This window comes from Bos javanicus, chromosome 22, assembly GCF_032452875.1.
Source record: "Bos javanicus breed banteng chromosome 22, ARS-OSU_banteng_1.0, whole genome shotgun sequence".
NCBI classification, from domain to species: domain Eukaryota; kingdom Metazoa; phylum Chordata; class Mammalia; order Artiodactyla; family Bovidae; genus Bos; species Bos javanicus.
In genome coordinates, this window is record NC_083889.1 from 47,104,515 (window position 1) to 47,130,778 (window position 26,264).

The following is a 26,264-nucleotide window of genomic DNA, read 5'->3' on the forward strand; positions in this document are numbered from 1 at the left end:
CCAGTCACTATTTGACCAGAACAGAAACAGAAAAGGCAAACTCATTTTCTTCCTAAGGCCAAATAGAAATGGTTTATATATAATTTAGACAAGGTACCTGTCATAATTACTAACTTAATCATTAGCTCCTCAGTCTTCCTTGACCTGTGAAAGTTCTCAGAGTACTTCTTATTCAGTATGATCTCTAAAACTGGGGCTGGGGGTGGGACTGGCAGAAAGACAAAGTAGGTGAAGGTAAGAGACTCAGGCAAATGGAGTACAGAAACAAGGATGGTTGGGAGCTTTCCCTGGTGGTCCACTGGTTAGAACTTAGTGCATTCACTGCTGTGATCATAGGTTCGATCCTTGGTCAGGGCAGTAAGACCCTGTAAACATTTGGGCCAAAAAAAAAAAAGGATGGCTGGAAGTTAGGACATGGAGAAATATTAGAGTATTTTAAATAAATAGGATTATCTTGAGTGTGTGCTCAGTAGGTTGGAAACAAAGAAGAGCCTGCCAGTGTGACAAAATTTTAACTTGCTTTTCTTCTTTAGGATGCTTGCCTTCAATCTGAAAACTGTATGCTGTTTTAATTTTTTTTTTTTAATTTTTAATTAAGTTTATACACTATGATTTTACATTTCTGGATTGTTTCAACACAATTCAATACTAGCTACCTAGTTCTAAAAGCATAATGAATTCTGTTTATAATAGCTTTTCACATAATAGCAATTTGCTCTCAAAACTGGTAGAGGTTGATTCAGAGGAACTTGGTTTCTGGTCCATGTTTTGACATAGGTCATGTCCATTTTTTACTATCAACACTTAAAAGCACCATGCAAACTGAACACGACAAGTAAGCTTTACCACATTAACTGTATTGCCTCAGGCATTACTAATTATTTGCTTGTGAAGCTGTACACTCTATGCTTCTTTATTTTGGTCTTTGTAAGACATGTATCCGGAGAAGGCAGTGCACCCCACTCAGTACTCTTGCCTGGAAAATCCCATGGACAGAGGAGCCTGGTGGGCTGCAGTCCATGGGGTCACTAAGAGTTGGACATGACTGACCAACTTCACTTTCACTTTTCACTTTCATGCATTGGAGAAGGAAATGGCAACCCACTCCAGTGTTCTTGCCTGGAGAATCCAAGGGACAGGGGAGGCTGGCGGGCTGCCGTCTATGGGGTCGCACAGGGTCAGACACGACTGAAGCGACTTAGCAGCAGCAGCAGCAGGGCATGTATCAGAGGAGTGGCATGGCCCTTTAGGGATACTCGACAAAAACATTTTAACAGTCGTCCACCTGAGACTAATCCACATTCTAGAGCAGATGCAGGCTTGCACTGTGTGAGAGAGACAGGCTTTCCTAGAGAAATACAAATGGTAATATAACCAACTTTCGTGACTTCTGCATTAAGGAAAAGATGCTTTGAGAAAAGTAAAAAAAATTGGAAGACTTAAAATGCCACCCATCTCTATGTTCTGTAATGCCAAGGTAGATTCTGTTTTTTTTACTTAAGTAAAACAGTATAATAACTCATTTATAAAAAATTAATTACTTCAAGAGGGCTAACTTCAACATAGGAATTATTTTTGTTTTGAACATGAAAAGTTATGTAATAATCAACAAACTCTGAATTCTGACAGTTAACTTCTAATGGGTAACTTTGGGCGAAGGTAGACATCAGCTCTGTAAGTGATATATTTTGTTGATGTTAAAAATCCCCTGCCCAAGAGTCAGGTAGGACGTGAGGCTAGTTCAGCTGGTTCAGAGGGAGGGTCCTATGCAAATACCAGGTGTAGAAGTGTTTCCACACAGAGTAGGGCACATGGTCAGCAAAGATCGGCGCAGCCTGTTATTCCCTATGTCTGTTATAAAGATTTTTGTGTGTTATAGAGGGTTTTTCACCTAAGAAGTTATTGAACTAGTGAGGACTCTCAGTTTTGGCCTTCATTAATTAAACTTAGTTACAGAGCTAAACAGGTCTACCTACTCTGCAGGGCATGCCCTATTCAGGACTGGATGTTCAGGTGGGAAATGCTTTATTACTGATTATCACTGTGGCTATAGTTGTACAGTGTTCCTGATTTTTAGATATGAAATTGAGGTTTAGAGTTATAAATTTAGTTTCCGTTTTTAATGCCACAGTCTTTGGTAATATTTATAACAATTTTATTGGTATAACATTTAATTACTAGATTAAGGTGTATATATTCCTTTATAAATTATCCTGTTGTAAATCCTCCCTATTCCTTTTGCTCAAGCAGATATACATATGGTTGACTCTTGAACAGTACAAGTCTGAACTGGGCAGATACACTTAAGTGCATTTTTTTCAGTAAGTAATGCACTACACATCTGCAGATGGTTGAGCCATGGATACAGATGATGGACTGTGAAGTTCTCCCTGGATTTTCCGCTGCAGAGGGGTCAGCACCCTTGGGTTGTTCAGGGTTCAGCTGTAATCCTCCCTGCAAGTAGCCTATATGGTAAACTTCAGATGCTTACAGACCCTTTTTTCCCTGTGATTGGAGGGGTCAGAAGGCTTTAGGGTCTCCTGCTTCGTGGCTGGGCTACAGGGAGCAGCAGCTGTAGTGACAGGCGCGTGACCTTCTCCCCACCGACACATGCTGCTTGGCACGGAGGAGCTCTGCACAGAAACCTGTAGCATCCTTCGTGAGGCGGTACGTGGGGCAGACGCTGAGTGCCCTGTAGCTGTCTGCGATGTCACCCTCTCTGAAGTAGACCACCACGTATTTGTGCAGATGAGCCTGGCTTCTCAGATCACTGCAGAAGAGGTTAAAAGCGAGGTGGAACAGGTCTCGGGAGCTCTCACAGGGGCCGCCCTCCTTCTCGTCACAGTTACCATCGCACGTGGTGTTACCATTGGAAAGAAGGAAAATGACCTTATCCGCTGCTTGCTTCTGAGTGGTAAGCCACTGCACGGGACCCATCTCGGCTATTTTCTTTTTCTGCCACTTCTCAAGGATAACTTCACTTCTGCAGCGGTTTTGAAGAAACTCAGTGAAGTAACAAACTGTGTGATGGAAGCATATTTCAGAAGGGTAAACCACAAGAACCTTAATGGAGGGCAGTAGCGTGGTAGTTGAGAAGGAAGTCTTCTTGATCCTTTCTGTGGGGGAGAGAAGCATTATGTCATCTCTGCACAGCAAGTAACAGGCTTTCACACCTGTCGAAACCATGGCAGATAAATGACCCCTTGCTAGGGCACACTGGCTGAGCATCAGAGGTGTTACTACTGCCAGAGAGGAGAATATCCCTAAAGTTCCTTTCATACACATGATCTGAAATATACCAGTACTTAAACCTTAAAGATGCTGCAAAAGATTTATTTTCTAAGTCCCTGTCACTGAGTTCTCTTGATCAAGCCCATCCCTTTTCACATAAATTCACAGAAACTATTTAGGTTCAGAGTACTCTGTTTCAGGTGGGTGGTTGTAACTGTAGGATTTTCAGAGCCATACATAAAAAGGACAGCTGACCTCTGCCCTTTCACATCCTGTTTTGAGTTGCGTCAACTCAGTAGTAATTCCATCTTCTACCTGTAGGTGGTAGGGTTTCTTTACAGTTACATAAGGTTAAGTGGTAGGTCATTTCAGCTGGTCAACTGGAATTCTGTCCTATACATGGTACAGAATGGAAGCTAGTTATGAAACTACTGTAATGAATAGATACAGGTCAAACAATTCCCACTAATAGAAGTATTTCTAAGGTCAGAGTTCGATACGGCTTGCTTACCTAAGAAAGAACACGGGATTAATCTTGTTCTATCTGTAACATCACAGACAGCTCAAACGCTGCATTTCCATGTCTGTGTGTGGAGGGGAGGGGAAAGCAGAGGTTATCAGTGGGCCTCCCCCTAGCAGTTTATATCAATACTGATATCTGATTTCTCATTCAAGTGTTCAGTGTTTTGGGGTTGGCAAGATCCTTGTTGTTCAGTCACTCAGTCGTATCCAATTCTTTGCCACCCTCATGGACTGCAGTGTGCCAGGCTTCCCTGCCCATCACCAACTTCCGGAGTTTGCTCAAACTCCTGTCGATTGAGTCAGTGTTGCCATCCAACCATCTCGTCTTCTGTCGTCCCTTTTCCTCCTGCCTTCGATCTTTCCCAGCACTAGTGTCTTTTCTAATGAGTCAGCTGTCCCCATCAGGTGACCAAAGTGTTGGAGCTTCAGCTTCAGCATCAGTCCTTCCAGTAAATATTCAGCGTTTATTTTCTTTAGGATTGACTGGTTTGATCTCCTTGTAGTCCGAGGGACTCTCAAGAGTTTTCTCCAACACTACAGTTCAAAAGCATCAATTCTTTGGTGCTCACCCTTCTTTATGGCCCAACTTTCACATCCCTACATGACTATTGGAAAAAACATAGCTTTGACTATACGGACGTTTGTCAGCAAAGTAATGTCTCTGCTTTTTAATATGCTGTCTAGGTTTGTTACTGCTTTTCTTCCAAGGAGCAAGCATCTTAATTTCATGGCCGCAGTCACCATCAGCATTTATTTTGGAGCCCAAGAAAAGAAAGTCTGTCACTGTTTCCATTGTTTCCCCATCTCTTTACCATGAAGTGATGGAACCCGATGCCATGATCTTCATTTTTAAATGTTGAGTTTTAAGGTAGCTTTTTCACTCTTCTCTTTCATTTTCATCAAGAGGCTCTTTAGTTCTTCTTCACTTTCTGCCATAAGGTGTCATCTGCATATCTGAGGTGATTGATATTTCTCCCAGTGATCTTGATTCCAGCTTGCACTTTATCCAGCCTGGCATTTCACATGATGTACTCTGCATATAAGTTAAACAATCAGGGTGACAATATATAGCCTTGATGTACTCCTTTCCCAATTTGGAACCAGTCTGTTGTTCCATGTCCAGTTCTAACTGTTGCTTCTTGACCTGCATACAGGTTTCACAGGAGGCAGATATGGTCATCTGGTATTCCCATCTCTGTAAGAATTTTCCAGTTTGTTGTGATCCATACACACAGTCAAAGGATTTAGCATAGTCAATGAAGCAGATGTTTTTTCTGGAATTCTCTTGCTTTTTCTATGATCCAGTGGATGTCGGCAATTTGATCTCTGGTTCCTCTGCCTTTTCTATATCCAGCTTAAACATCTGGAAGTTCTAGGTTCATATACTGTTAAAGCCTAGCTGGGAGAACTTAGAGTATTACTTTGCTAGCATGTGAAATGAATACAATTGTGCGGTAGTTTGAGCATTCTTTGGCATTGCCCTTCTTTGGGATTGGAATGAAAACTGACCTTTTCCAGTCCTGTGGCCACTGCTGAGTTTTCCAAATTTGCTGGCATATTGAGTGCAGCACTTTCACAGCATCATCTTTTAGGATTTGAAATAGCTTAGCTAGAATTCCATCACCTCCACCGGCTTTGTTCGTTGTATGCTTCCTAAGGCCCACTTGACTTCATACTCCAGGATGTCTGGCTCTAGGTGAGTGACCACACCATCGTGCCTGTCTGGGTCGTGAAGGTCTTTTTTGTACAGTTCTCCTGTGTATTCTTGCCACAGTGTTTTTCTTACGCCTTGGAAGAACTTATTTTAAAAAAGTAGGAACTAGCGTAGATCCGCTATCTCGAATAAGGGGCAGTTTGTTATTAGCTGTCTTTGGACCATTTCAGTCTTGGTAGGTGCCTCAGTGATTTAAAGAAAAAGGTGACTTAAAAAGGTGAGTGAAATCCTGAGTCCCAACCTTTGCTTTACCCTTGCAGGTGTGATCAGTCTTTAGGAGAGCTCTAAGGTATTAAATAAATGTGGTCTGACTCTATTCTGATGCCAAAATGTGATTGCCTCTGGAGGAAGCTCCTTTAAAAGAAAAAATCAGCGTCATTCTTTAAAGAGCTGAATTATAACCCTTACCGTGCCTCCAGATCAGATAGATGCCAGCCACCAGCACCCATGTAGCCACAAGCAGAGCGGACAGGAGGAGAGGCAGCCAGCCACCCAGCACACTTCTGTCTGGGGAGAACAGAACTTATTTATCTTAAGCAGCACACAACCAGATTTTTCTCTTATTTGAAGACTAAAATTTTTATTTGACGCTTTGTAGACAAGTTTGGGTTCCTTCAAAGCCAACAGTCAGTAGATCTCTGCAGATCGGTTTGTTTTTTTTTTTATAGAGTGTCCAGGTCTTCCACTAGATGCTCAAAAAGGAGAGGGGGCCCAGGAGTTTAGGAATGGTCCTTCAAAATCACTTTGGCCTTTTACTCCACATTTTCACTGTGGTAACCAGAGTTTACATTCAGGTTTTTTGTTGTTGTTGTTCTTTGATGAATTAATGTTATTCCGGGTGCAGTTACTTCATATAATACATAGTATGCATAGAGGGCATCTTTAAAGGCTGTTTTGTCAGACTGACAAATGTGAGGGTAATGCCACCCGGTCACAGGAATGCTGAGAGTCAGTTAAGCTCCAGGGTGTGAAACTGCTCAGGAATCCATCGGCACTGTGCCCACACAGCAGGATTGTCGGGAGGCTGGGTATCTAAAAACAGCACCTTCCAACTTTTGACCCTATGCCGGGCTAGTTCCGGAAGCATTTAATTTGAAAGAACTAACATCATTAAATCCAGAGAGACATTCTCCAGAACAGGCTGCTCTCAGGCACCAACGAGGTGTGTCTCCCCGGGGCCACTATTCCTAATTTGTTATCCAAATGTCTGTGTGGCCTCATCGAGTTACAGTAACAGCCGGCCCTGGGCTACTGAGACAGATAAGAAAGTCAAAATGCAGTGAAATGCACGTTCCTTCATACACTCAGTCCTTTTACACCACTGACGTTTTTCAGCAGACCCTTGGGGTGTTCTGAACATCTATTTTGCACCACTGATTTTTTTTCTTTCCCTTCTTCTGTATGTCCTGCTTGGTCAGGATCTTGATCTCATAAATGAAGCCTCATTCCTATTCCTATTGTAGCTGTTGGGCACAGAACCGCTATCTTTCCCTGCACCCTGTTCAGCACCCACAGGCCAGGACCCTCTCTCACTCTACCCCCACACCCCCAGCCTGTTGCATTCTGAATGGGGTAGGGCTGGGGTCCTTCCTGTCCTGAGGCTCTGTGCTGGGCACCTACCATGATCCTGAGGAGAAGAGACTCCCGTTTGTGGGCACTGCACCACGGTTCCTCTTTGTCGGATGCAGTCGTTGCCACATGTATGGAAATATGGAGTCAGCTAAGGAGAAGCAAGGGGCTTAGCATTATTCCTACTTTTCACCAGAACTTCTCATCCCTTTTTTCCTAGCTTCAACCCCTCTCTGGCATTGTAGTAAGGCGTTTTTTTTCCCCTTGGTCATACTTCTGTTATAAAGCCCTAAAATCCAGACCAGTGACCTAAGACCAGACACCTACAACTCCTGGGTTATGGATCTAAACTTTGTACATGTTGCTGAGAGGTTTTGCATGTTCAGTTGTGTCCGACTGCAACCCCATGAACTGTATGTAGCCCACCAAGCTGCTCTATCCATGGGATTTCCCCGACAAGAATACTGGAGTGGGTTGCCACTTCCTTCTCCAGGGAATCTTCCCGACTCGAATCAAACCCGCATCTTTTGCATTGGCAGGCAAATTCTTTACCACTGAGCCACACGGGATGCCCACTAAGAGGTTAGTTTCCTTATCTAAAAGGGTTAGGTTGCATCCTAATACATAAATATGTCCTCAAAAAATAGGGCAGTGGGACGCCTCTTGACCTAATCAGCACTTTTAAGTCCCTTGGGACTAGGAGAGTCTGGTTCCTTAGAAAAGAGGTGCAGTTCTAACATGCTGATGGGTATCTGCTCCCCTGGGCATGTCTGAGTGCTGCCTTTATGTCCCCAGGAATGAAGAACAAAAGAGTCTTATATCTTGGGTGTGGCTCTGTTCCAGTGGGACCCTCAATAACATGAACTCGGAGCAGAAAGAGCCCTGAGAGCATCTGCTGGTCTGACTTCCGTTCTCCAGTGGACTAATCACGGGCCCCAAGAGGACAGAGTTGCCCTTCAAAGTTCATAAACCGATCAGGAATTTTACTTCATTTTGCAGTGGAAATGGAGGCTTGGGATAACAAAATGGTATTCCTGTCTCAGAATTCCTTTGTGGCTCTGTGACAGCAAATGGGAATAAAAACACATTGGAAAGTCATCAGCCACTCACAGAAGCCAAAGGGACCTTAACAATAAGTTCACCTTCCTGACCTCATGGATTCCCCATCAACATCACATAATGGCAGAGAGGCTGCTGGCAGAAGCGAGCCGAGGAGAGAACGCATCTGCTCCAACCAGAACGGACCGCTCAAAAGCAGCGAGTGGCGGTGCAGTGGGTCAGTGAGCCCCGTTCTGTCCCCGCCAGAGCATCTTGTTCAGCTTTACCTGGACCACAGCACCTTCACTCTCCCCAGTCACATGAACCACCACGGAAGTTCGAGTTAGTTCCTTCTGGTGCAGGTGAGTGAGACAAAATCAAGAATTAGGAGCATAGGAGGGAGTAGGTTAAAGACTGCCAGTGAAGCCACTGCTCTTCCCAGACTGACTGGAACTCGTTAATTTGCGTGAGCCAGATGCACTCTGTACTTCTGAGACCTCTACCTTTGGTGGGTTTTAGGTTCACAGGGATGTTTCCAGAGATGCCCCCAGGGGGCTTGGTTTTGTTTTTTTTAATTAATCAAAATAGCCCAGCACGTTTGTATATCAGTCAGTCCTGCCTGTTGCTCTCTCAAAAGAGTCTGTCCAGGGAAGTTCCCCAAGGGAAGGAGAGCTGGGGGTGGAGGACAGGACTGGTCTTGAGGACATGAGGGGAAGAAAGCACCTCTGACACGTAGGAAGTCCCAATCACGTTGGTACTTTGGATGAGCGCCATGTATCTGTCTCCAAGGGGACTGGTGGTAAAATTCACTTCCACCGTGTTCGCGCTCCTCTTGCAAGCGGTGATGTTTGGCTTCCACAGACTTCCTGTGAGTCAGGAGAATCACAAGGATGGAGCTGCAAACTGAGCCCTCAGTTAAGTCCCTGAAAGGGCTTGACCAAAACAGATGTCTGTTCTGAGGCACACCTCCACGAGATACAAGCTACTACACAGCGTGTCTTTTATTTATCATCTCAGAGTAACCTGCTGCCCAAGAAAGTTTAGTGACCCCACGTCACTGCTTTGCTGAAAACAGCTTCCCTGGGCTGACGGTGATGGGAGGCACAGGCCGGGTTCTACTGCTCTCTTCTACTCTCGGCATCCATTTGGAGTGAAGGGCTGGGGGTCAGGATTTCTCCCTTTCCGGGATGGGGAGCAAGAGCCACAGCTTAGGAGACATGTCTGAGTTTATAGAGCGAGTGAATTCAGCTAGAGCTAGAATACTCTGGATTCCAGAACTCCATCCATCAGCCTGCTCTGCCCCAGCTTAACCGAACGTCAGGAAATAAGGAAGTGCCTCACGGCTTAACAGAATACCCTGACAGGTCTACTCTGTGAGAAAAGCCAGTTGTTTCAATCATGTGCCTTGCAAATCAGCACTTGGTTCATTTCCAGGAACATGATATAGAAGAGCATGCATTATTTTCCCCACCCAGGAGGCCATTTCAAGCCCTCACTCCCAACTATCTTACTGTCTTTAGGGGTTGGGTCCCAGGACTGATTCAAGGCCCTCGGGCCCCCTACACCCCAAAGGGTCTGCTGCTCCAGATGCCGGCAGGGGGCTACAAGGAGGTGCAAGCTCCAAGTCCACCATCAGCAGGAGACACATGCTCGGCCTGCTGGGGTTCACAAGGACGCCTGTGGGGCGGGGCTGCCTAAAAGACAGGGGCTGGTGCCTCCAAACCATTAGCCTCATTAGCACCCTAAGACTATCATTACCCAGAAATGCACAGAAATCCTTGTAAACACCTTGGAAATTGGATGGCTGGGACTGATTAACCTGAAGGGGCTTATTTCAAAAATCAGAGGGTAGGGGCAGTTTCTAACAGGCTGCCTGTGAGCTGTGACCCCTGTGAGGTCACAGGTTGGGAGCATGCTTCTAGGCCATTACTTTAGCTAATGCTGCCACCTTGAATGTTTGCGAATCCAGGTAGGTCCCTGTGGCCACAGCTCAGTGGTGCTGGTGTCTGAGCGGGCGGAGGACTTTAATGGAGTCCCATCCAGGCAGAGAGGGCCTTTGTTTGGGGCTAAAATGTTACTTTAATCAAGGGAATGGGGTGTTTTTCCTGTGACTTGCTCACCGCATAAACCTACCAAGAGTTTGTCAGGTTGGGGATCAGCCTTCACTGAGCAGTTTGGATACATAACAGACCTACTCTAGGCCTCAGTTCCTTCATCGTAAAAAGTCTGACTGAGCTGTGCTGGCTCGAGCTATGGATTTCTTCTCATAACAAAAGCAAATGCTGAATTTACTTACCTGCCTCGATGCATTTTTTTTTATATTTCATTACATGGTCCAGGCACCCTGGAAATTTGAAAGTTTTCACATTTTAGAAAAAAGTAACCCTGCTCCACCCCAGTGCCAACACGTGTGCACACAACACATGCTTACACACCTGTAATGAATTGCCAGAACATTTCCGATGAGGGCAGATAGCAGATGGAAATAAGATGCTAACATACTGTTAAACAGAAGACTATCTACCTGTGAAGTGGTAACCAGAATCTAATTTGAATACAGCCTTTATCAGAATGCTATCTGTGATCCCCAAGAGAAGACCTCGAAACCAGCCATTCTTGAAAAATGAGGTTCAGTATTACGTGTAGATACTGCCCCTTCCAAGAGGTGGAGCTTAATCCTACTCTGTGCTCCTCCGCCCCAGGGTGGGGTAGACTTAGTGATTTGTTTCCAAAAACTAGAGCTGGGGAAGCGAAAGAAACCTGGCAAGACACCACTCAACAGTGACACAGGTGAGCATCACCCATGACGTCCTGTGCATGTCACCCGCCCCACAGGCGCCACAGGAAGAGTGCTTCACCTGTAGAATTCTCATCAAACTCCTATATCCCCAGTCTGATCATGAGACAAACACCTGACAAGCCCAGATTGGGGGGACATCCTGCAGGAGGCATGGCCATCACTCCTCAAGACCCATGGTCGTGAAACACGGAAACACTAAGAGACCAGATGAGATGAAGAAGACACCGGGGACTAAATGCCACTGGGACAGAAAGACAACATTAGTGGAAACGCAGATGAAATCCAAATAAAGTCTGGACTTTAGTTCATAGAAATACCAGTGCTGGACTCTTAGTTTTGACTGATAGATTGTGGTAACATATCCTATGTAAAAGAAAAGCCTTTATCAACAGTAAGAAACTGGGTGAGCACTATATGGGAACTCTTTGTACTAGCTTTGCAACTTTTCTATAAAAGTATTCCAAAATATTTTTAAAATGAGATCTGGTCTCACCAAGAAACCTGGGAACTACTGTGTAGTAAATGATGTGATGCTGAGAATACACTAGACCAGAACCAAGGAATGCAAACAGATTGGAAATTGCCCCCATTTGGCTTCAGTGGCACAGCTGGCACAGGGACAGGCGTGGGGACAGAACAGATGACCCAGCCCGAGCCGGAGTGATGTGGGAGCTGCTGGGGCCAGGCACCTTGCTGGGCCCTCCTCACTGGAGACCTCGTCTCATCCTCGCACTGACCCCATGTGTGATCGTGCAGGTGTGACACCAGAGGGCTGAGCGTGTGTCATAGAGCAAGGGAAAGAACCAGTGCTCACCTCAGTGCCATCGGCCTCTCCTCCCAGCTCAGGAGGCAGACCCACTGGAGTCTGTACATCCTCAGAGACCAGCCACACATGGTCAAACTACACATCCTGCCCAGAAGCTGAGACTGGAACAAGCGTTTTGCGTCGACCGCAGAGAATGGCAGATGTGCATCAGTCAAGAAGGACCAGAGTTTGACCAGCAGCTTCACTGCGCTGTGTGTGTAACCAGGGCAACTTCCTTAAGCTCCCAGTTTCTTTTATCTGTAAATCAGGGCTGTCCCAGCCTTGGGGGTTTTGACAGCCCGAGTGAGATGATGGGTGTCAAGTGCTCAGTCAGTGCCCAATGCACAGGAATGGGTTTTCCCCTCCGTTTCACCTGACTCAGTCCTCTCCTTGTGAGTGACGCAGTTGCTGTATCCCTAGTACACATGAGGAAACCGAGACTCAGCAAGGCCAAACATCTCATCCAGGGGACCTGGCCTGTCTCTACCAAACCACATACCAGATCAGGTGTCCCAGCAAGACAGAGGATAAGACAGGAGTGAGGATGTGTACCTGGGGAGGTGAAGTTCACAGCCATGGAGGGACCGTCCTCATTCATATTTGCATTGGGGATGTTATGGGCCCCAATGAAATAGACTGTGTTCAGCTCGACAGGAAAACCAGTGTAGGAAAACGTCCACTGCAAAGCAAAGCGGGAACCCTTGACTTGCCACGTCCTTTTCATCTATAATTTCATTCCTTAACCCACTGCTAAAACTTATGTCTCTAGCCAATGTCTACTAAGGAAATTGACCCCACACAGTTTGCCAGTGTAACCCACAGAATCAGAGAAGTGTAAAATTCTAGAGCCAGGATATAATTTAGGGTCAGTTTCCCTCACTTGGGCCCCCCCTGCTGGCTCAAACGGTAAAGAATTTGCCCACAATGTGGGAGACCTGGGTTCAATCCCTGGGTCAGGAAGATCCCCTAGAAAAAGAAATGGCAACCCACTCCAGTATTCTTGCCTGGAGAATTCCATGAACAGAGGAGCCTGGCGGGCTACAGTCCATAGAGTCACAGAGTTGGACATGACTGAGCGACTAACACTTCCCTCACTTTGCTGATGGGGAAATTGAGGCCCAGGGATGCTAACTTGCCCAAGGCACACAGCAGAGAAATGGCCCCAAGTGGGATTTGAACCCAAACATTTAGGTTCCAGGTTGTAGCTGTCAGCAGCCTGTATGTGAATACAAATCCACACCCCCAACAAAAGACCCAGATTAGTGACAGCCCTCCCAAGTGTCTCCAAGTGCTTACTTTGCCACCAGAGGGTCTGGTCTGAGTCTGGAAGGCCTGAGTGTAATTGCACCTGATGCAGCTGTAGGACTGGAAGTGGCTTTTGCCCATCACGCAGATCTTGGTGGCCTTCAACAAGCGGATGCTGGCTGCCAAGGTGGGTAAGAGGGCAGTTGTGTATTTAGTGCTTCCTCTGTAGCTGATTTGATGCTAGACAGCCTACCTGCCTTCACATTCACCGTGGCTCTCAGAGGTAGGCACTATGATTGTTCCCGGTTTACAGAAGGGGTAAGCGAGGCAGGGAATTGCAGGGAGCTGTGCCATAGCTTACAAAGGTCATAGGGACCATATGGATTCAGATTCCAAAGCCTTTCCTCCTCATAGGTGAGCCTGAATTTCACAGGCACCTGCAAAGAGGAGGCTACCTTTACACTATCCTGGACCTCTGTTAAGAGGGACAGGTGTGCTGTGTGGAGCAGAGGCCTCTCAGTGTCCTCAGCAGCCAAGCCTGTTCTGTCCGTACCTTTATCCTTGCTGATCCATCCCTGCAATGCCTTTTCCTCCTGTTCTTGGCCTCACCAACTCTTTCTCCTTCAAGGCCCAACTCATGCACCACCATCTACAATGACAGCTAACAAACACAGGAGCTCACTCTGTGCCAGGGATGAAGCCAAATGCCATCTAATTTACTGTGGTCTCACCAGGGCCCGCTCCTCCTCCTCTCCCCTCAGCCCCACCGAAGATGAAGTACAGGTCCCTCCAGGATTCCCCTGACAGTCTGTCTGCCTCCCCCTGGCCCCTGAGAACCTGACTGAGCAGGAACTGGAGCTCGCTCACTTCCCCGTGCTTGGCACTCCCAGACTATGACCATATGGAATTTAGTGAGGGGACTCTACAGACATGAGCTTTAGGCCCCCAGTATTGGTTCATCCAAAGTGCCTCAGAGAAATGCTAGGACTTCCATGATGTCCTTTGGGAGATGGAAAAGTTATCTACCCAAGAGAATGTTTTCCTAAACCTGCAAGATCATCTCTGGCCCTATCCCGCTTCCTTCCATGAAGAGCAGTGTAACATGTAAAAAAGCACACCAACACCAGCACACCACCTGATGACTTTTCGCACTTGTGCAGCTAGTACCCAGGTCAAGGAACACCCCAGGAGTGCCCCTCAGGCCTCCTTTCAGTCACTCCCCACCCAAGAATGGGCTTCTCTGGTGGTTCAGATGGTAAAGAATCCACCTGCAATGCAGGAGACCTGAGTTCAATCCCTGGGTTTGGAAGATCCCCTGGAGAAGGGAATGGCTACTCATTCCAGCATTCTTGCCTGAGGCTCTCATGGACAGAGTAGCCTGGCAGGCTACAATGAGTGCATAGGGTCACCAATAATCAGACATAACTGAGCAACTTTTACCCAAGAATAGCCTCTGTCCTGACTTCTGACTACATAGAGTAGTTTTGCCTGTTTTGCACTTTCCGTTAGTGGAATCATCTGGTGGGTAGGACCGCAGGCCTGCGTCTAGAGGTGTAAGTATGAACGCCCGAATCTGGCTTCTTTTGCTTGTGAGAGTCATCCACACATCGTTATAAATCATTCATGCTAATTGATATACTGGACTCCGTTTTGTGAATCTAAGTCTGCGGTCAGGCATTGAAGGCATTTTGTTTTTGGCTGTTGTGAATACTGCTACTGTGCGCATTCTCGTCCGTGGCTGTGGTGCATGCATGGCATGTATGGTGGATCTGCGGCACGCGTGTATGCGTTCTGCTGGGTATGCCGGGAAGGGACGTCACGGGCCACAGAGTCTGCCCATTTCTGCTTTAGTAGACATGTCGGGCCTTACTGTTGATGGATGCAGACTTACCATCTGCCCGGAGGATCCAGCTTATGTTCATCAAAATTGGAGAGTCCTCCAGGTCAACATTGCTTTTAATAGTTTCCACTCGGAGGTCCCTCAGGTCTCCTGGGGTCAGGGTGTGTCGGACCATCCATTCTGGAGACGGTCCTGGGAGAAGGCAAAACTTCCCATGACACCCTTTCCCCAGCCCAGTCCAATGCCACTTGCTCTACATGACCCACTGTGACCACCCCTCACTCACAACTCATCTCTTCTTTCAGCTAAGGCAGGCCAGACATTTCTCAGTGCTGGCTGATGTGCAGCCAAGGTGATGCTGAACCTCCTAGGCCCAACCTACAGGGCACATGTGCCCACTCTGGGTCCCTTCATACATATGTATGTATCTAATTTATTCGACATGTTTATTAGAATCGCTTCTGCCCACCCCCACACCTCAGCCTGGACTCCAGCCAGCTTACCCCCATGACTCCCCCTTCCTACCCCTTAGTCTCTGTCAGTACCATCTCTTCTCCAGCTCACTCTGTCCATCCACATTTCTTGGGCAGAAACACACCCATTCTTTAAATGCTACCATCTCCAACACTCCTTCTTCTCTAAAACATTTGCTTCCTGTTCCCAAGTGTAAATGACGTCCCTCCCATGGCACTTGATCTCCTGTGCCTCTTTCCAGCCAGGAGACCAGCCCACCCGAAACCCTGGGAGCTCTGCCTTGGGCAGATGGAGGCTTCACCCGCGCCTGGTCTTCGATGACCTACTGCCGGGATTCAGGTCCCCTGAAAGTCCAACTGTACTTCTGACGTAAAGCCCTGTTTCTAGCGCACCTACCGGGTTCAGAGCCACACTGAATTGTCTGCAAGAGAGAAAGAAACTGAGTGCCATGTAAATACCAGCAAACCACAAGACTTCATTTGCCAAATTAGACAAAACACCATCTTTTCCCTTAAATGCATATACAAGTGGTGCATGTTCAAAGAAAGGCTGATCTGGTCCCACCTCACAATTTGGGAGACATTAAGCAGCCCTATGATAGGCTATGATGGGCCATAGATTAACCACCATTTACTTGAACGTCAAGCCTGGCCATCATCTCCCTTAAAGATCAAAGGTGGGTTTACACCCCTCTCTGCAGCTCAGCCTTCCCTGCCACAAGCAGGGGATAACTCTGGACCATCACAGAGGCCCCTTCACACTAACTGTAGCCTTCTAGGACAGTCTAGAATATTTATTGAGTTTCCCCAGGTTAAAGACAGGCTGTGCCAAGAAGAGCAGAAGAATGCAGTCCATGGTACCTTTCCAAGGTTCTTTAAAAAAATTCCCCTTCTGATATAAAAGGACTCACTCGAACTATTTACCAAATCATAAAGCAACTATGATTTCATCATGTTATCTTTTAAAAAGAACTTATAAAGAATATCATCAGTATCTAAGAAAGGCCAATATTAAATCCTTTGGATTAACTGCTCATGTCTTTTTATTAAAAAAAGTAATTAGTCCTTTGGTTTGGGAATAAAATTCAAGACCTAAAAGGAAGCAGCAAGTTCCCGTGACACAGATGACACAGTGTGGTTAAGTCCACCGGCTCTGGAATTTGAGCCCTTGCAGCCTCAACATTTCTCAACACCATGAAGACAGAAGGCAAGACTTTGTTGATTTGAGTAATATGAGTTGGGTGGAACTGTCAGTCGCTCATCTTTGTCTTTTTAAAGCTGAACTCCAAGGGATGTCACCAGACAGTTTTTTAAACAAGCCACCATGGTGATACTGGGAGCTAAGTTCTTGTCAAGGGGCTGCTGAGATAAATTTTAGAAAGAAGCAAAGCCACAGCTCTAAGCTTTGTACAGAGTTCAAGCTACAGGCCTAGTAGCAGGTACTGCAAAAGCAATGAATTCTTCCTCTAGGGGAAAGGTAGGGGTGCGGTGGAGTGAGGGGGTGGGCTCTGAACTGAGACAGGACAAGGAGAGGAGCTGAAGACATCAAGGCAGGGTATGCCTTTCCATCAGCAAATGACATCACGCTTTTATGCTGCATGCTATGCTTAAGGGCAGCAATATAGCTTCAAACGCTATTTTGCAAATGAGGTTTTGTTTGAAGACCCAGAAAAGTCCCTCAGTCCTTTAAGGCAAGGGAAGAAGGGAAAGCTGCAGAGTTCAGGGGCTTAGCTCTGGGGACAAGGGCCCCAGGATAGCAAAAAGAACACGGCAAAAAAGGCGACTGGAATGTAGAAGCAGCTCTTGCGACCCCAGGCAATAACAACAGTGAACGCCTACTAAGTGCTAGGCTCTTTGCTGCTATTTTACGGCCCCTATTTTAGCTGTCCTTCACTAAATCCTGGTGAGTGAGGGATATGACCCTTCAGTTAGACAGATGAGGACACGAGGCTTATTGAGCATAGATGGCTGGATCCAGAACGCATGGTGACATCCGAACCCGTCTGATTCCCTCGCCCCAGACTTAAGCAGTCCGACGCCCGATCCCGGCTTCAGACGGCCCTCTGCGAACGCCTCGGAGGAGCATGAGCTGATGGGTTGGGACGCCTTTGGGTCCGGGTTTGAGGGACCGGAACGCGGGAGAGGGGAGCGGACGGGGGGTGCTTACCGGCTCCGGAGGCACGGCCCCACAGCACAGCGCGGCCAGGCTCAGCAGTACTAGCGACATCGCGGGGCCACCGCCCGCCACCGCGCGGGGTCCGGATGGCATCGGGCCGCGCTCTTATCCAGGCGCCCGGGGCCACACCTCCGGGCTCCGCCTCCCCCAGCACCGCCCGGGTAGGGGCGGCCCTCTGGCGCCCTCCCAGGGTGGGGAATGTAGTGCCCGGCCTGCAGGGGTCGCGCGGGATCAATGCCCGGGTCCGAGCGTCTCCCGGGCAGCCACGCACGCGCCGGCCCAGCGCACCGGTGCGTGCGGTGAGCCAGGTGCGCGAGTGCGCGCACGAGCCGCCCGCCCCACCCGGCAGGCCCGCCTGGCGCCCGCTCGCCGCCGGGAGCAGGTCTGGTCCGAGACGCCCGCGGTGCCCCTCCTGGCCGCCCGGGGCGCGCGGAGCGCGGGCGCTGCCGGTTAAAGTGTAGCGGGGCTGGGCCGGGCCGCCGGCGCCAGCTCCTCCGACTCCGCCGCCGACCGTCCCGGCACTCGGACCGACCTGCCCACGGTGAGTAGTGGGGAGGCGCTCGACCCGGGGCCGTGGCCGCACTCCGGAGCCCGCGGCCGGGTCGGGCCGGGAGGTCGAGTGGGTCTGGAGAACCCAGGCTGGACGCCGAGGTTGGCCACCCCCCCCCCACCCCCACCCCCGGGAAACAAAACGTGTGGGACGGGAACAGCAGAGTCGCACTGAGTTACTCGCAGAAATTTAAGTTGTGTGTAATTTGTGTAGTAGAAACCGTCCCTATCGCTGGTTTTCTGGTCAATGTATCTTTCCACAAAATGAGACCTGATGCTAACAGTTGGGTCTCCGAAGAAGAAAGTCTTCACCCTTTGGGTTTGGAGGCGAGTTCTTGAGTTTCAGGGAGCTCGGGATTTCTAAGCAAATTTTGCAAATTAAATGCGGCCTCAGAGAGCCGACCTAGCTGCTCAGAACCAAGTAGGGTCTGGGAATTGCATTTAACTTGATCTCGCTGGTTAATTCTGCGCAGATGGACCAGACCCATTCTTTGAGAGACATAGTGGGTTTGGGGAAAGGTTAATGAAAATCAGCTGGGCTAACAGTGAATCAAAGTGTTTGAAACTCTTCCGCTTTAGGCGCCTGGGTTTGCAGAGGAGGGGGAGGGTGACCAACTCAAGGTCCCTTAAACTTCTAGGCTGAGTTAGCTCCACTCTTTAGATGGGAGACCAAGGCCTAGGGAGGCATGGAGTTGTCAGCTGGTGAAAAGTTGACTTAGTCAAGCAGTTGTTTTGCTGAGGTCCTGTGTACCAGTCCTGGCCCAGCTGCCTGATTCAAATTTTGGCCAGCATGGAGCAGGCCCCAGTCTCAAGGTTGGCTGGGGATTCTGGCATGCACATATGTGAGATGCAGGCGATGTTTTCCTGAGGGTTGGTCTGGTTCCTCATCAAGGTGAGTGGCTCAGGTGAGGGTATTGCCTCACCCATGCCTGGGGCTGGGTCACCCGCGGCCCCTTGCTTAACGTCTCTGAGTTGCTTTGAGCCCTAGCCCTGTAGTCCCAGAGATCACTTGCAGCTCTAATAGTTGTCTGTATTCTTGAGCCAACGTGTGCAGGATGCCCGTGCTGGCATGCAAAGGTGCCAGCTAACAGGTGCCCTCGGACTGAGAACGTGGGCGGTGAGAGTATGTTCGAGGGCACGTGGGCTCCCCACTTCTGCCATGGAAGTGCAGATGCAGTCTCATCTTCCTGCTCTTGGGATTACAACCCTTGTCCGTGGGGTGCCAGACGTTTTGGTGATGGTCATTTTTCAGTGTTAGGAAGGTCACCTGGCTGGCTATGCCAGGCCATGGGAAGTCAGTCCCTCTGAGGGCAGTGAGAAGAGGCCGCAATTAGTCTGAATCTGTTCGCTGGACGAATAGCCCAGTGTCTGTATGGGCCAGGCTTCAGGCTGTACCGGCTTTACAGCCATGCCCCAAAGCAGGCCCTGTTGTGAGAGCTTGGGCTCTTGAGGGTCAAGGCTCTGGGGGTGACCAGGGATGCAAAGGTTAGTCCTGGAGACAGAGTTTGTGAGTCAGACATTTATAGGGATTAGTAAAGTAGGGAAACAGTGGAAACAGTGTCAGACTTTATTTTTGGGGGGGCTCAAAAATCACTGCAGATGGTGATTGCAGCCATGAAATTAAAAGACGCTTACTCCTTGGAAGGAAAGTTATGACCAACCTAGACAGCATATTCAAAAGCAGAGGTATTACTTTGCCAACAAAGGTCCGTCTAGTCAAGGCTATGGTTTTTCCAGTGGTTATGTATGGATGTGAGAGTTGGACTGTGAAGAAGGCTGAGCGCCGAAGAATTGATGCTTTTGAACTGTGGTGTTGGAGAAGACTCTTGAGAGTCCCTTGGACTGCAAGGAGATCCAACCAGTCCATTCTGAAGGAGATCAACCCTGGGTGTTCTTTGGAAGGAATGATGCTAAAGCTGAAACTCCAATACTTTGGCCACCTCATATGAAGAGTTGACTCATTGGAAAAGACCCTGATGCTGGGAGGGATTGGGGGCAGGAGGAGAAGGGGACGACAGAGGATGAAATGGCTGGATGGTATCACCGACTCAATGGACATGAGTTTGAGTGAACTCTGGGAGTTGGTGATGGGCAGGGAGGCCTGGTGTGCTGTGATTCATGGGGTCGCAAACAGCTGGACACGACTGAGCAACTGAAATGAACTGGAAGAGGGGTAGAGAAGGAAATGGCACCCCACTCCAGTACTCTTGCGTGGAGAATCCCGTGGACAGAGGAGCCTGGTGGGCTACTGTCTGTGGGGTCGCACAGAGTCGGACCCGACTGAAGCGACTTAGCAGCAGAGAGGGGAGGTGGATAGGGTCCCAGGAATGGATATTCCCTATTCCCTTCTTTCTGTAAGATCCTAGAGTGAGGGAGCAGCCATGGTGTCAGGTGAGACAGAAGGGCCAAGAGAGGCCTGGCCTGCGGTGGACCCCTGACTTAGATCTTCGGCAAGAAGTGTTGAGACAAGGCATGAGAGGAAGTGGCTTTCGAGATGGGAGAAGGCTGGTTTTCTTCCAAGAATGAGCAAGGTTGAGATAGTTTCTCCAGGAAAAGAAGCTGATGGGCAAAGGAGAGGAGAAAGGCGAGGTGAGCAAAATGCCAAGGTGGCTGAGCATCAGGTCGAAGGAGTGGGAGGGGGGAACCAGAGCAGCGGATGCTGGCCATTGACTTGGGATGCAGACCGAGTGACCTCCCCATGCCCTGGGTGCAGGGCTGGGCATGTGTGGGCACAGAGATGACACCGCCCTGTCTCTGGTTCTCTGCTGCCCATGGCCGGGTCTGAAGGCAGGACCGCAGAGTGAGTAGTCCCGAGTGATCCCTTTAGCCACGGCTGGTGTGCTCTGTGGGCCAGGAAGTGTGCCTGTTCAGTAGGAGGGGTCCACACTGGCTCGGACGGTCATTCTGAAAAGTGTTCCTCCGTGAGAGGGCCTTGCTGGTTAAGCATGGAGCCTCCAAGCTGGCCTGCTGGAAGGAACGCCGTTTGTTGCAACGCCTGAGCCCAGTAGTGCCGTAGCTTTGTTAATGGGATGCAGGGCCCCTGTGGGTCAGGAGGTCTCAGCTGCTTCCCCTGTGACTCTGGAAGTCTCGGCCCTTCTCAGAGCCTCGGTTTCCTTTGCTGTCAAGTGTAATGGCAGTGAGGTGACTCAGGTCTGTGAGGGAAGTGCAGATGCTCTCACCTTTCCTCTTTGGCCATGAGTTCTGCTGCATCTGCATTCTGAAAGAGCCTTGTACAGCATTCCTTCTTGTCTGAGTATTTAGTAGGTGCTTATTAAATGCTTGAATGAATCAATGAATGAATGCATACCTTCCTCCAAGCCGGGGGCCCAAGCCTGCCCAATCAGAGCTGGTTTGGGTTTCCTTCTACTCTTCCTTCTCTGGTGGGGTGAGGAGCATCTCATCTGGACTCTGGAGGACCCCTCTGTCCACTACCCATGGCCCTGGCCCCAGAGTCCCCTGGGACAGGCTCTGTGCTGCCACTGGGTTCACATCTCCTGGCTGTGCTATTCGTTCCCCAGTGCCACCCTTGAGCGAGGCTCTGGGTGTCGTAGGGCCTCAGTTTCCCCTCCATAACATGGGGCTGACGTCAGTCCTGCTGGCCTGGCAGGGCTGTTGGGAGACTCTGAAGGGGTGGGAAAAAACTGGAGGACTTAAAGGTGCTGTGTAAATTTAAGGACAGGGGAGGTGGGACACGAAAAAGACAAATGAGCCTGGCTTTGACAAGGAGATTCCTTTGGACCCAAGCGCAGAGACACCTTCAGGCCGTCCCTTTGGTCGGCCTCTTTGTTTCTCTGTCCTCCCCGTCCCCAGGAACAAGGCCATTAGAGGTTGTTGACCTGTCCCAGGCCTGGCCTCCGCCCACACAGGTGGAATTTTCCACTTTTTTTTTTTTTTTTCAAACATTAATCAAGGCCCCAGCCAGTCAACAGTGGATTCATTGTCTCTTGAAGAGCAAGATTCAAGCTGTTTCTGGCAGACACTGGCTGCCTCCCAGGGCCCCAGCGGCCCACCCAACTGGATAGGCTGTACTGGGGGCACCTCCACCCACAGTATTGCACCCCCCCCCCCCACCGCCCGTGTTCTCCTCCAGTTGTGGAGTTTTGCAGAGTCAGTGGTCATGCACACTTTGAGGCAGGGACCCAGAGGCCCCCCTGAGTGTTTGCCCCCTGTCCCCAGCAGGGCCACAGAGCCACAAACGGCCTCTCTGCTGCAGTGAGGAGGGCTGGCCCAGGAGGGCTCACTGGGTTAGTCCCTGTTAATACTACGAAACCCTGTGAGGCCGCAGCCTGTGTGTGCTTGCCTCGATCTCCACACGCACTGCCACCCTGGGCCTGGGGAAAGTCCAGAGCGCAGAGGAGGCGGGCACTGCTATTCCCTCAAAGCCCCATCTGTACTTGGGTGACTGAGGCAGCCTGGGCCCAAGGCGGGGTTACTGGAGAAGTTGGTGGCGGGGAGCAGTGGCAGGTGGGTCTCATACCACAGGGCTGGCCGTGTATTTCTCCATCAGTGATGCTTTAAGGACTCTGTTATTAGTAATATCCCTGTTATTCATAGTCACAGCGTCCCTCTCCGTACTGAAGGGGATGAGTGAGGGTGCAGGGAGGAGAGCAAGGAGGGAGTAAGGCCACGGTATGAACTTGACAAAATTACCACGTGCTTTTGACTTTATGCCTGTAATTCTTTGAAGGGTGTTTTTGGCTCATTTCTTTTTCCTCTCATAACCAACCTAAGGAATGGGCAGCTCTGTTCCCATTTTATCGATGTGGAAACTGAGGCCCAGAGTTGCTAAACCATGAGTGGTGACAGAGTTGAGACCACAAACCATGGATCTTGACCTCCGGCTCCTTTCACTCTTTTTTTTTTTTTAAGTAGTGAAACTTGAACGTGAAGCCTCAGTATATATGACACACATACAGATGGTGATGTTGCATATTAGTGTGAGTTATCTTGTAAGTTCATCTTTGTAATTTATGTGTGTGTGTTTGACTTAAATATTCACAACCTAATAGTCAAGAGCTATGTTTCACTCACTGGGAATTTTTAGGACTTCAAGCTCAGGAGGCAGCATCTCAAGTGACCATGAGAGAACTGCTCCAAGGAGGCCAAGCTGGAATAGCCAGGTTATACAGAAGTCTTACAACAAAGGGCAGGTAGTCTGAACATCAGGAGGTTATTGTTAAGTAAAGAAATCCAGATAACCCAGGTTAAGGAATCCAGCACTTTTCCGTGTATGAGAGGATGTACGGTCTGAGCTCACTGAAATCATTCCTTTGATGTGTACCTCACTTATCTGGGGCCAGTATCCTGTGTATTTTTTTAAATTACTTTATTTTTATTTGGCTGCGCTGGGTCGTGGTTGTGGCGTGCAGGGGCTTCTCTCTAGTTGTAGCACGTGAGTTTCTCATTGCGATGAAATTTTAAAATTATTTTAAGAGAGTTTTCCTGAAAGCTGTTATCTCATTTACATTTACTGTAAAGCTTCATCATATCAAGTTATTTTGCTTGCAACAGATGCAATAACGTCCGTCTTATTTGACTTCTGTTAAACCTAGGTATGGAGAAGGCAATGGCACCCCACTCCAGTACTCTTGCCTGGAAAATCCCATGGATGGAGGAGCCTGGAAGGCTGCAGTCCATGGGGTCACTGAGGGTCGGACATGACTGAGCGACTTCACTTTCACTTTTCACTTTCATGCATTGGAGAAGGAAATGGCAACCCAATCCAGTGTTCTTGCCTGAAGAATCCCAGGGATGGAGCATCCTGGTGGGCTGCCGTCTATGGGGTCGCACAGAGTCGGACACGACTGAAGTGACTCAGTAGCAGCAGCAGCAAACCTAGATACAATAAAGTATTATACTTAATGATTCTAAATACATGCCTATAATAATTAGATCAACAAACAAACTTTAATACCAGGTAGCATCTTAATCAGAGAAGGCAATGGCACCCCACTCCAGTACTCTTGCCTGGAAAATCCCATGGATGGAGTAGCCTGGCAGGCTGCAGTCCATGGGGTCGCTAGAGTCAGACACGACTGAGCGACTTCACTTTCACTTTTCTCTTTCATGCATTGGAGAAGGAAATGGCAACCCACTCCAGTATTCTTGCCTGGAGAATCCCAGGGAGGGGGGAGCCTGATGGGCTGCCGTCTATGGGGTCACACAGAGTCGGACACGACTGAAGTGACTTAGCAGTAGCAGCAGCATCTTAATATTCAATATTTCTCAGTTCACGTGAACCTGAAAGTCATTTTGGCCTGTTTCTCTTTATTTGTAAGTACTTTCTTTGAAATTAAATAGAGCTCTTTATAAATTCAATGTTGATGATACTATCCTTTCCAGAGGCAGAGATATCTCATAGGTGCAATGTGTACATAGGCATATAAATAGGCAAAACTAGAGATCTCATGGTTTTACCTAATTATGAATCAGGTATCACAATATAAACTTGCTAGTTTACAAAGAAAAGTTGGAATACATTACATTGGCCAGCTCAGATGATTAAGGTTTTACTCTTTGTGAAGTTTGGCTGAGGGAACTTTTCCAGCCCCGTGAACTTTAGAATTGTCACTTTGTCTCTTTTTTTCCTTGGTTTCAGGTATTGCCTGATTGAGCTAATTAGGCTCAGTTTCAGGTCCTGTGGCCTGTATTTACATTTTTGTCCTGTGGAGATTTGCAAGAGACAGACAGTTGCTTTTAGTTCCCCAGAGAACAGGTCTTTCACCTAAAGGATACTGAAAGATTGATTTCCCCAACTGTATATTATCAGTGAGAAGATTTCTAGCTTACCTGAAATGTACGAGTTCTGTGAAAGAGTTTCAGATACCTTCAAAAGCTTGTATAAGGCCTTCAACAAAGACCCTCATTCCGAGTTTACCAGTTAAACCCAGAGAAAAATCACTACTTTTATTTTTTTATTAGCTCTTGAATTTTAGTTTGCAGTTTTTGCTTATTTGTATGGCTCAGGAAATCCTATTGGTTTCCTTTAGAATGTTTAGTATTTCCTGAGGGGCAGATTTATATACCTTGTCTTGAAATGCCATATAGTATTTCCCAGTGAAGCATGCCTGTCCTACAACATAATTAAACAAAAGAGATGATAATCATCTTCTATAAAGCCCATTAAATATACCAGTTTGATACACTTTCATCTCAATTTTGTCAACTTTTATACCTTTACTTTTCGTTAGTGTCTGATTAACAAGCTTTCATCTTATAGGAAGACTTTCAGTTTTTGTCTTTTTATTCAGTGTTTCCTGCCCATTTATCTGTTTTTATATAAAAGGCTCTGGGATCCCCAGAGAGAGGTTCAGTGGAACTCAGGCCCTTTGGCCTATCTGTTGCCCCAAATAATTGCTGGTCTGGTACTCACTGTAAATTTTTCTAGCTCATTAAATATTTATTTTAACACTGGGGGTGAATAGATCAGACTTGTTTGGCTTTTACTGTTGGGAACTAGTGGGGGTATCCTTTGACCCATTTAACTTTAGGTAGTGTAATATAAAACCTTGTGTTTTAACCACATAAATGTCCATTTTATTTATCATACTCTAAACAACCATATAAAGATTTCTTTATTCATTTGAGATAATTCCTTTAAAATTTTTTACCTTTTTGGAAATAGTATCTAGAATTTCCTTATAGGATTTTTCCCGAAAACCCTAATTATTGTACTGCTTTTGTTATCATCTGTAAGACCCATTGAGGGGAAGCAAAGACCACAAATGAAGCTTCCCAAACCAGTTTTTCTTACTTGTTTTAAACTACAGAAGTTCTTAATTATTAGATATATTTTTTCCACCTTAAATTTGATTTTTGTTTTTATCAGTTCAGTTCAGTCGCTCAGTCATGTCTGACTCTTTGTGACCCCATGAACCGCAGCACGCCAGACCTCCCTGTCCATCACCAACTCCCGGAGCTCACTCAAACTCATGTCCATCGAGTCGGTGATGCCATCCAGCCAACTCATCCTCTGTTGTCCCCCTTCTTCTCCTGCCCCCAATCCCTCCCAGCATCAGGGTCTTTTCCAATGAGTTAACTCTTCACATGAGGTGGCCAAAGTATTGGAGTTTCAGCTTCAGCATCAGTCCCTCCAATGAACACCCAGGACTGATCTCTTTTAGGATGGACTGATTGGATCTCCTTGCAGTCCAAGGGACTTGCAAGAGTCTTCTCCAACACCACAGTTCAAAAGCATCAATTCTTTGGCACTCAGCTTTCTTCACAGTCCAACTCTCACACCCATACATGACCACTGGAAAAACCATAGTCTTGACTAGACAGACGTTTGTTGGCAAAGTAA

General features: G+C 47.8%; 1 protein-coding gene and 1 long non-coding RNA gene across 6 annotated transcripts in view; one reads left to right on the forward strand and one right to left on the reverse strand.

Moving 5' to 3' along the window:
- Positions 1-2,098: 2,098 nt before the first annotated feature.
- Positions 2,099-17,517, reverse strand: IL17RB (interleukin 17 receptor B). Of its 5 annotated transcripts, none has more exons than XM_061396650.1 (11): positions 17,405-17,515; positions 15,635-15,659; positions 14,816-14,956; positions 12,976-13,103; positions 12,232-12,358; positions 10,371-10,418; positions 8,798-8,940; positions 8,362-8,424; positions 7,088-7,187; positions 5,876-5,974; positions 2,099-3,116 (listed from the first exon to the last, which is right to left on the reverse strand). In XM_061396650.1, the coding sequence occupies exons 1-11, from the start codon at positions 17,504-17,506 to the stop codon at positions 2,557-2,559; spliced, it is 1,536 nt and encodes a 511-aa protein (XP_061252634.1). In that variant the 5' UTR covers positions 17,507-17,515; the 3' UTR covers positions 2,099-2,556. The 5 variants fall into 5 exon arrangements, with proteins under 5 accessions (XP_061252634.1, XP_061252633.1, XP_061252635.1 ...); XM_061396649.1 differs by having other exon boundaries at positions 8,362-8,427; positions 17,405-17,514; XM_061396651.1 differs by lacking the exon at positions 5,876-5,974 and having other exon boundaries at positions 8,362-8,427; positions 17,405-17,517.
- Positions 17,518-17,567: 50 nt separating this feature from the next.
- The window catches only part of LOC133235309 (uncharacterized), a 48,114-nt gene continuing 39,417 nt past the window's right edge, over positions 17,568-26,264 (forward strand). Inside the window, exon 1 of the long non-coding RNA XR_009732529.1 lies at positions 17,568-17,954. This is a non-coding gene — a long non-coding RNA (uncharacterized LOC133235309). The remainder of the gene's footprint in view (positions 17,955-26,264) is intronic.

What these genes read in the sequence shown, in the direction of transcription:
- IL17RB (XM_061396649.1), bottom strand. Translation starts at nt 17,506, where the DNA reads ATGCCATCCGGACCCCGCGCGGTGGCGGGCGGTGGCCCCGCGATGTCG. An exon ending in GGGCCGTGCCTCCGGAGCCG is followed by an intron (nt 15,660 to 17,404) that starts GTAAGCACCCCC and finishes TCTCTCTTGCAG; the next exon opens with ACAATTCAGTGTGGCTCTGA. An exon ending in CTATCTGATCTGGAGGCACG is followed by an intron (nt 3,117 to 5,875) that starts GTAAGGGTTATA and finishes TCTCCCCCACAG; the next exon opens with AAAGGATCAAGAAGACTTCC.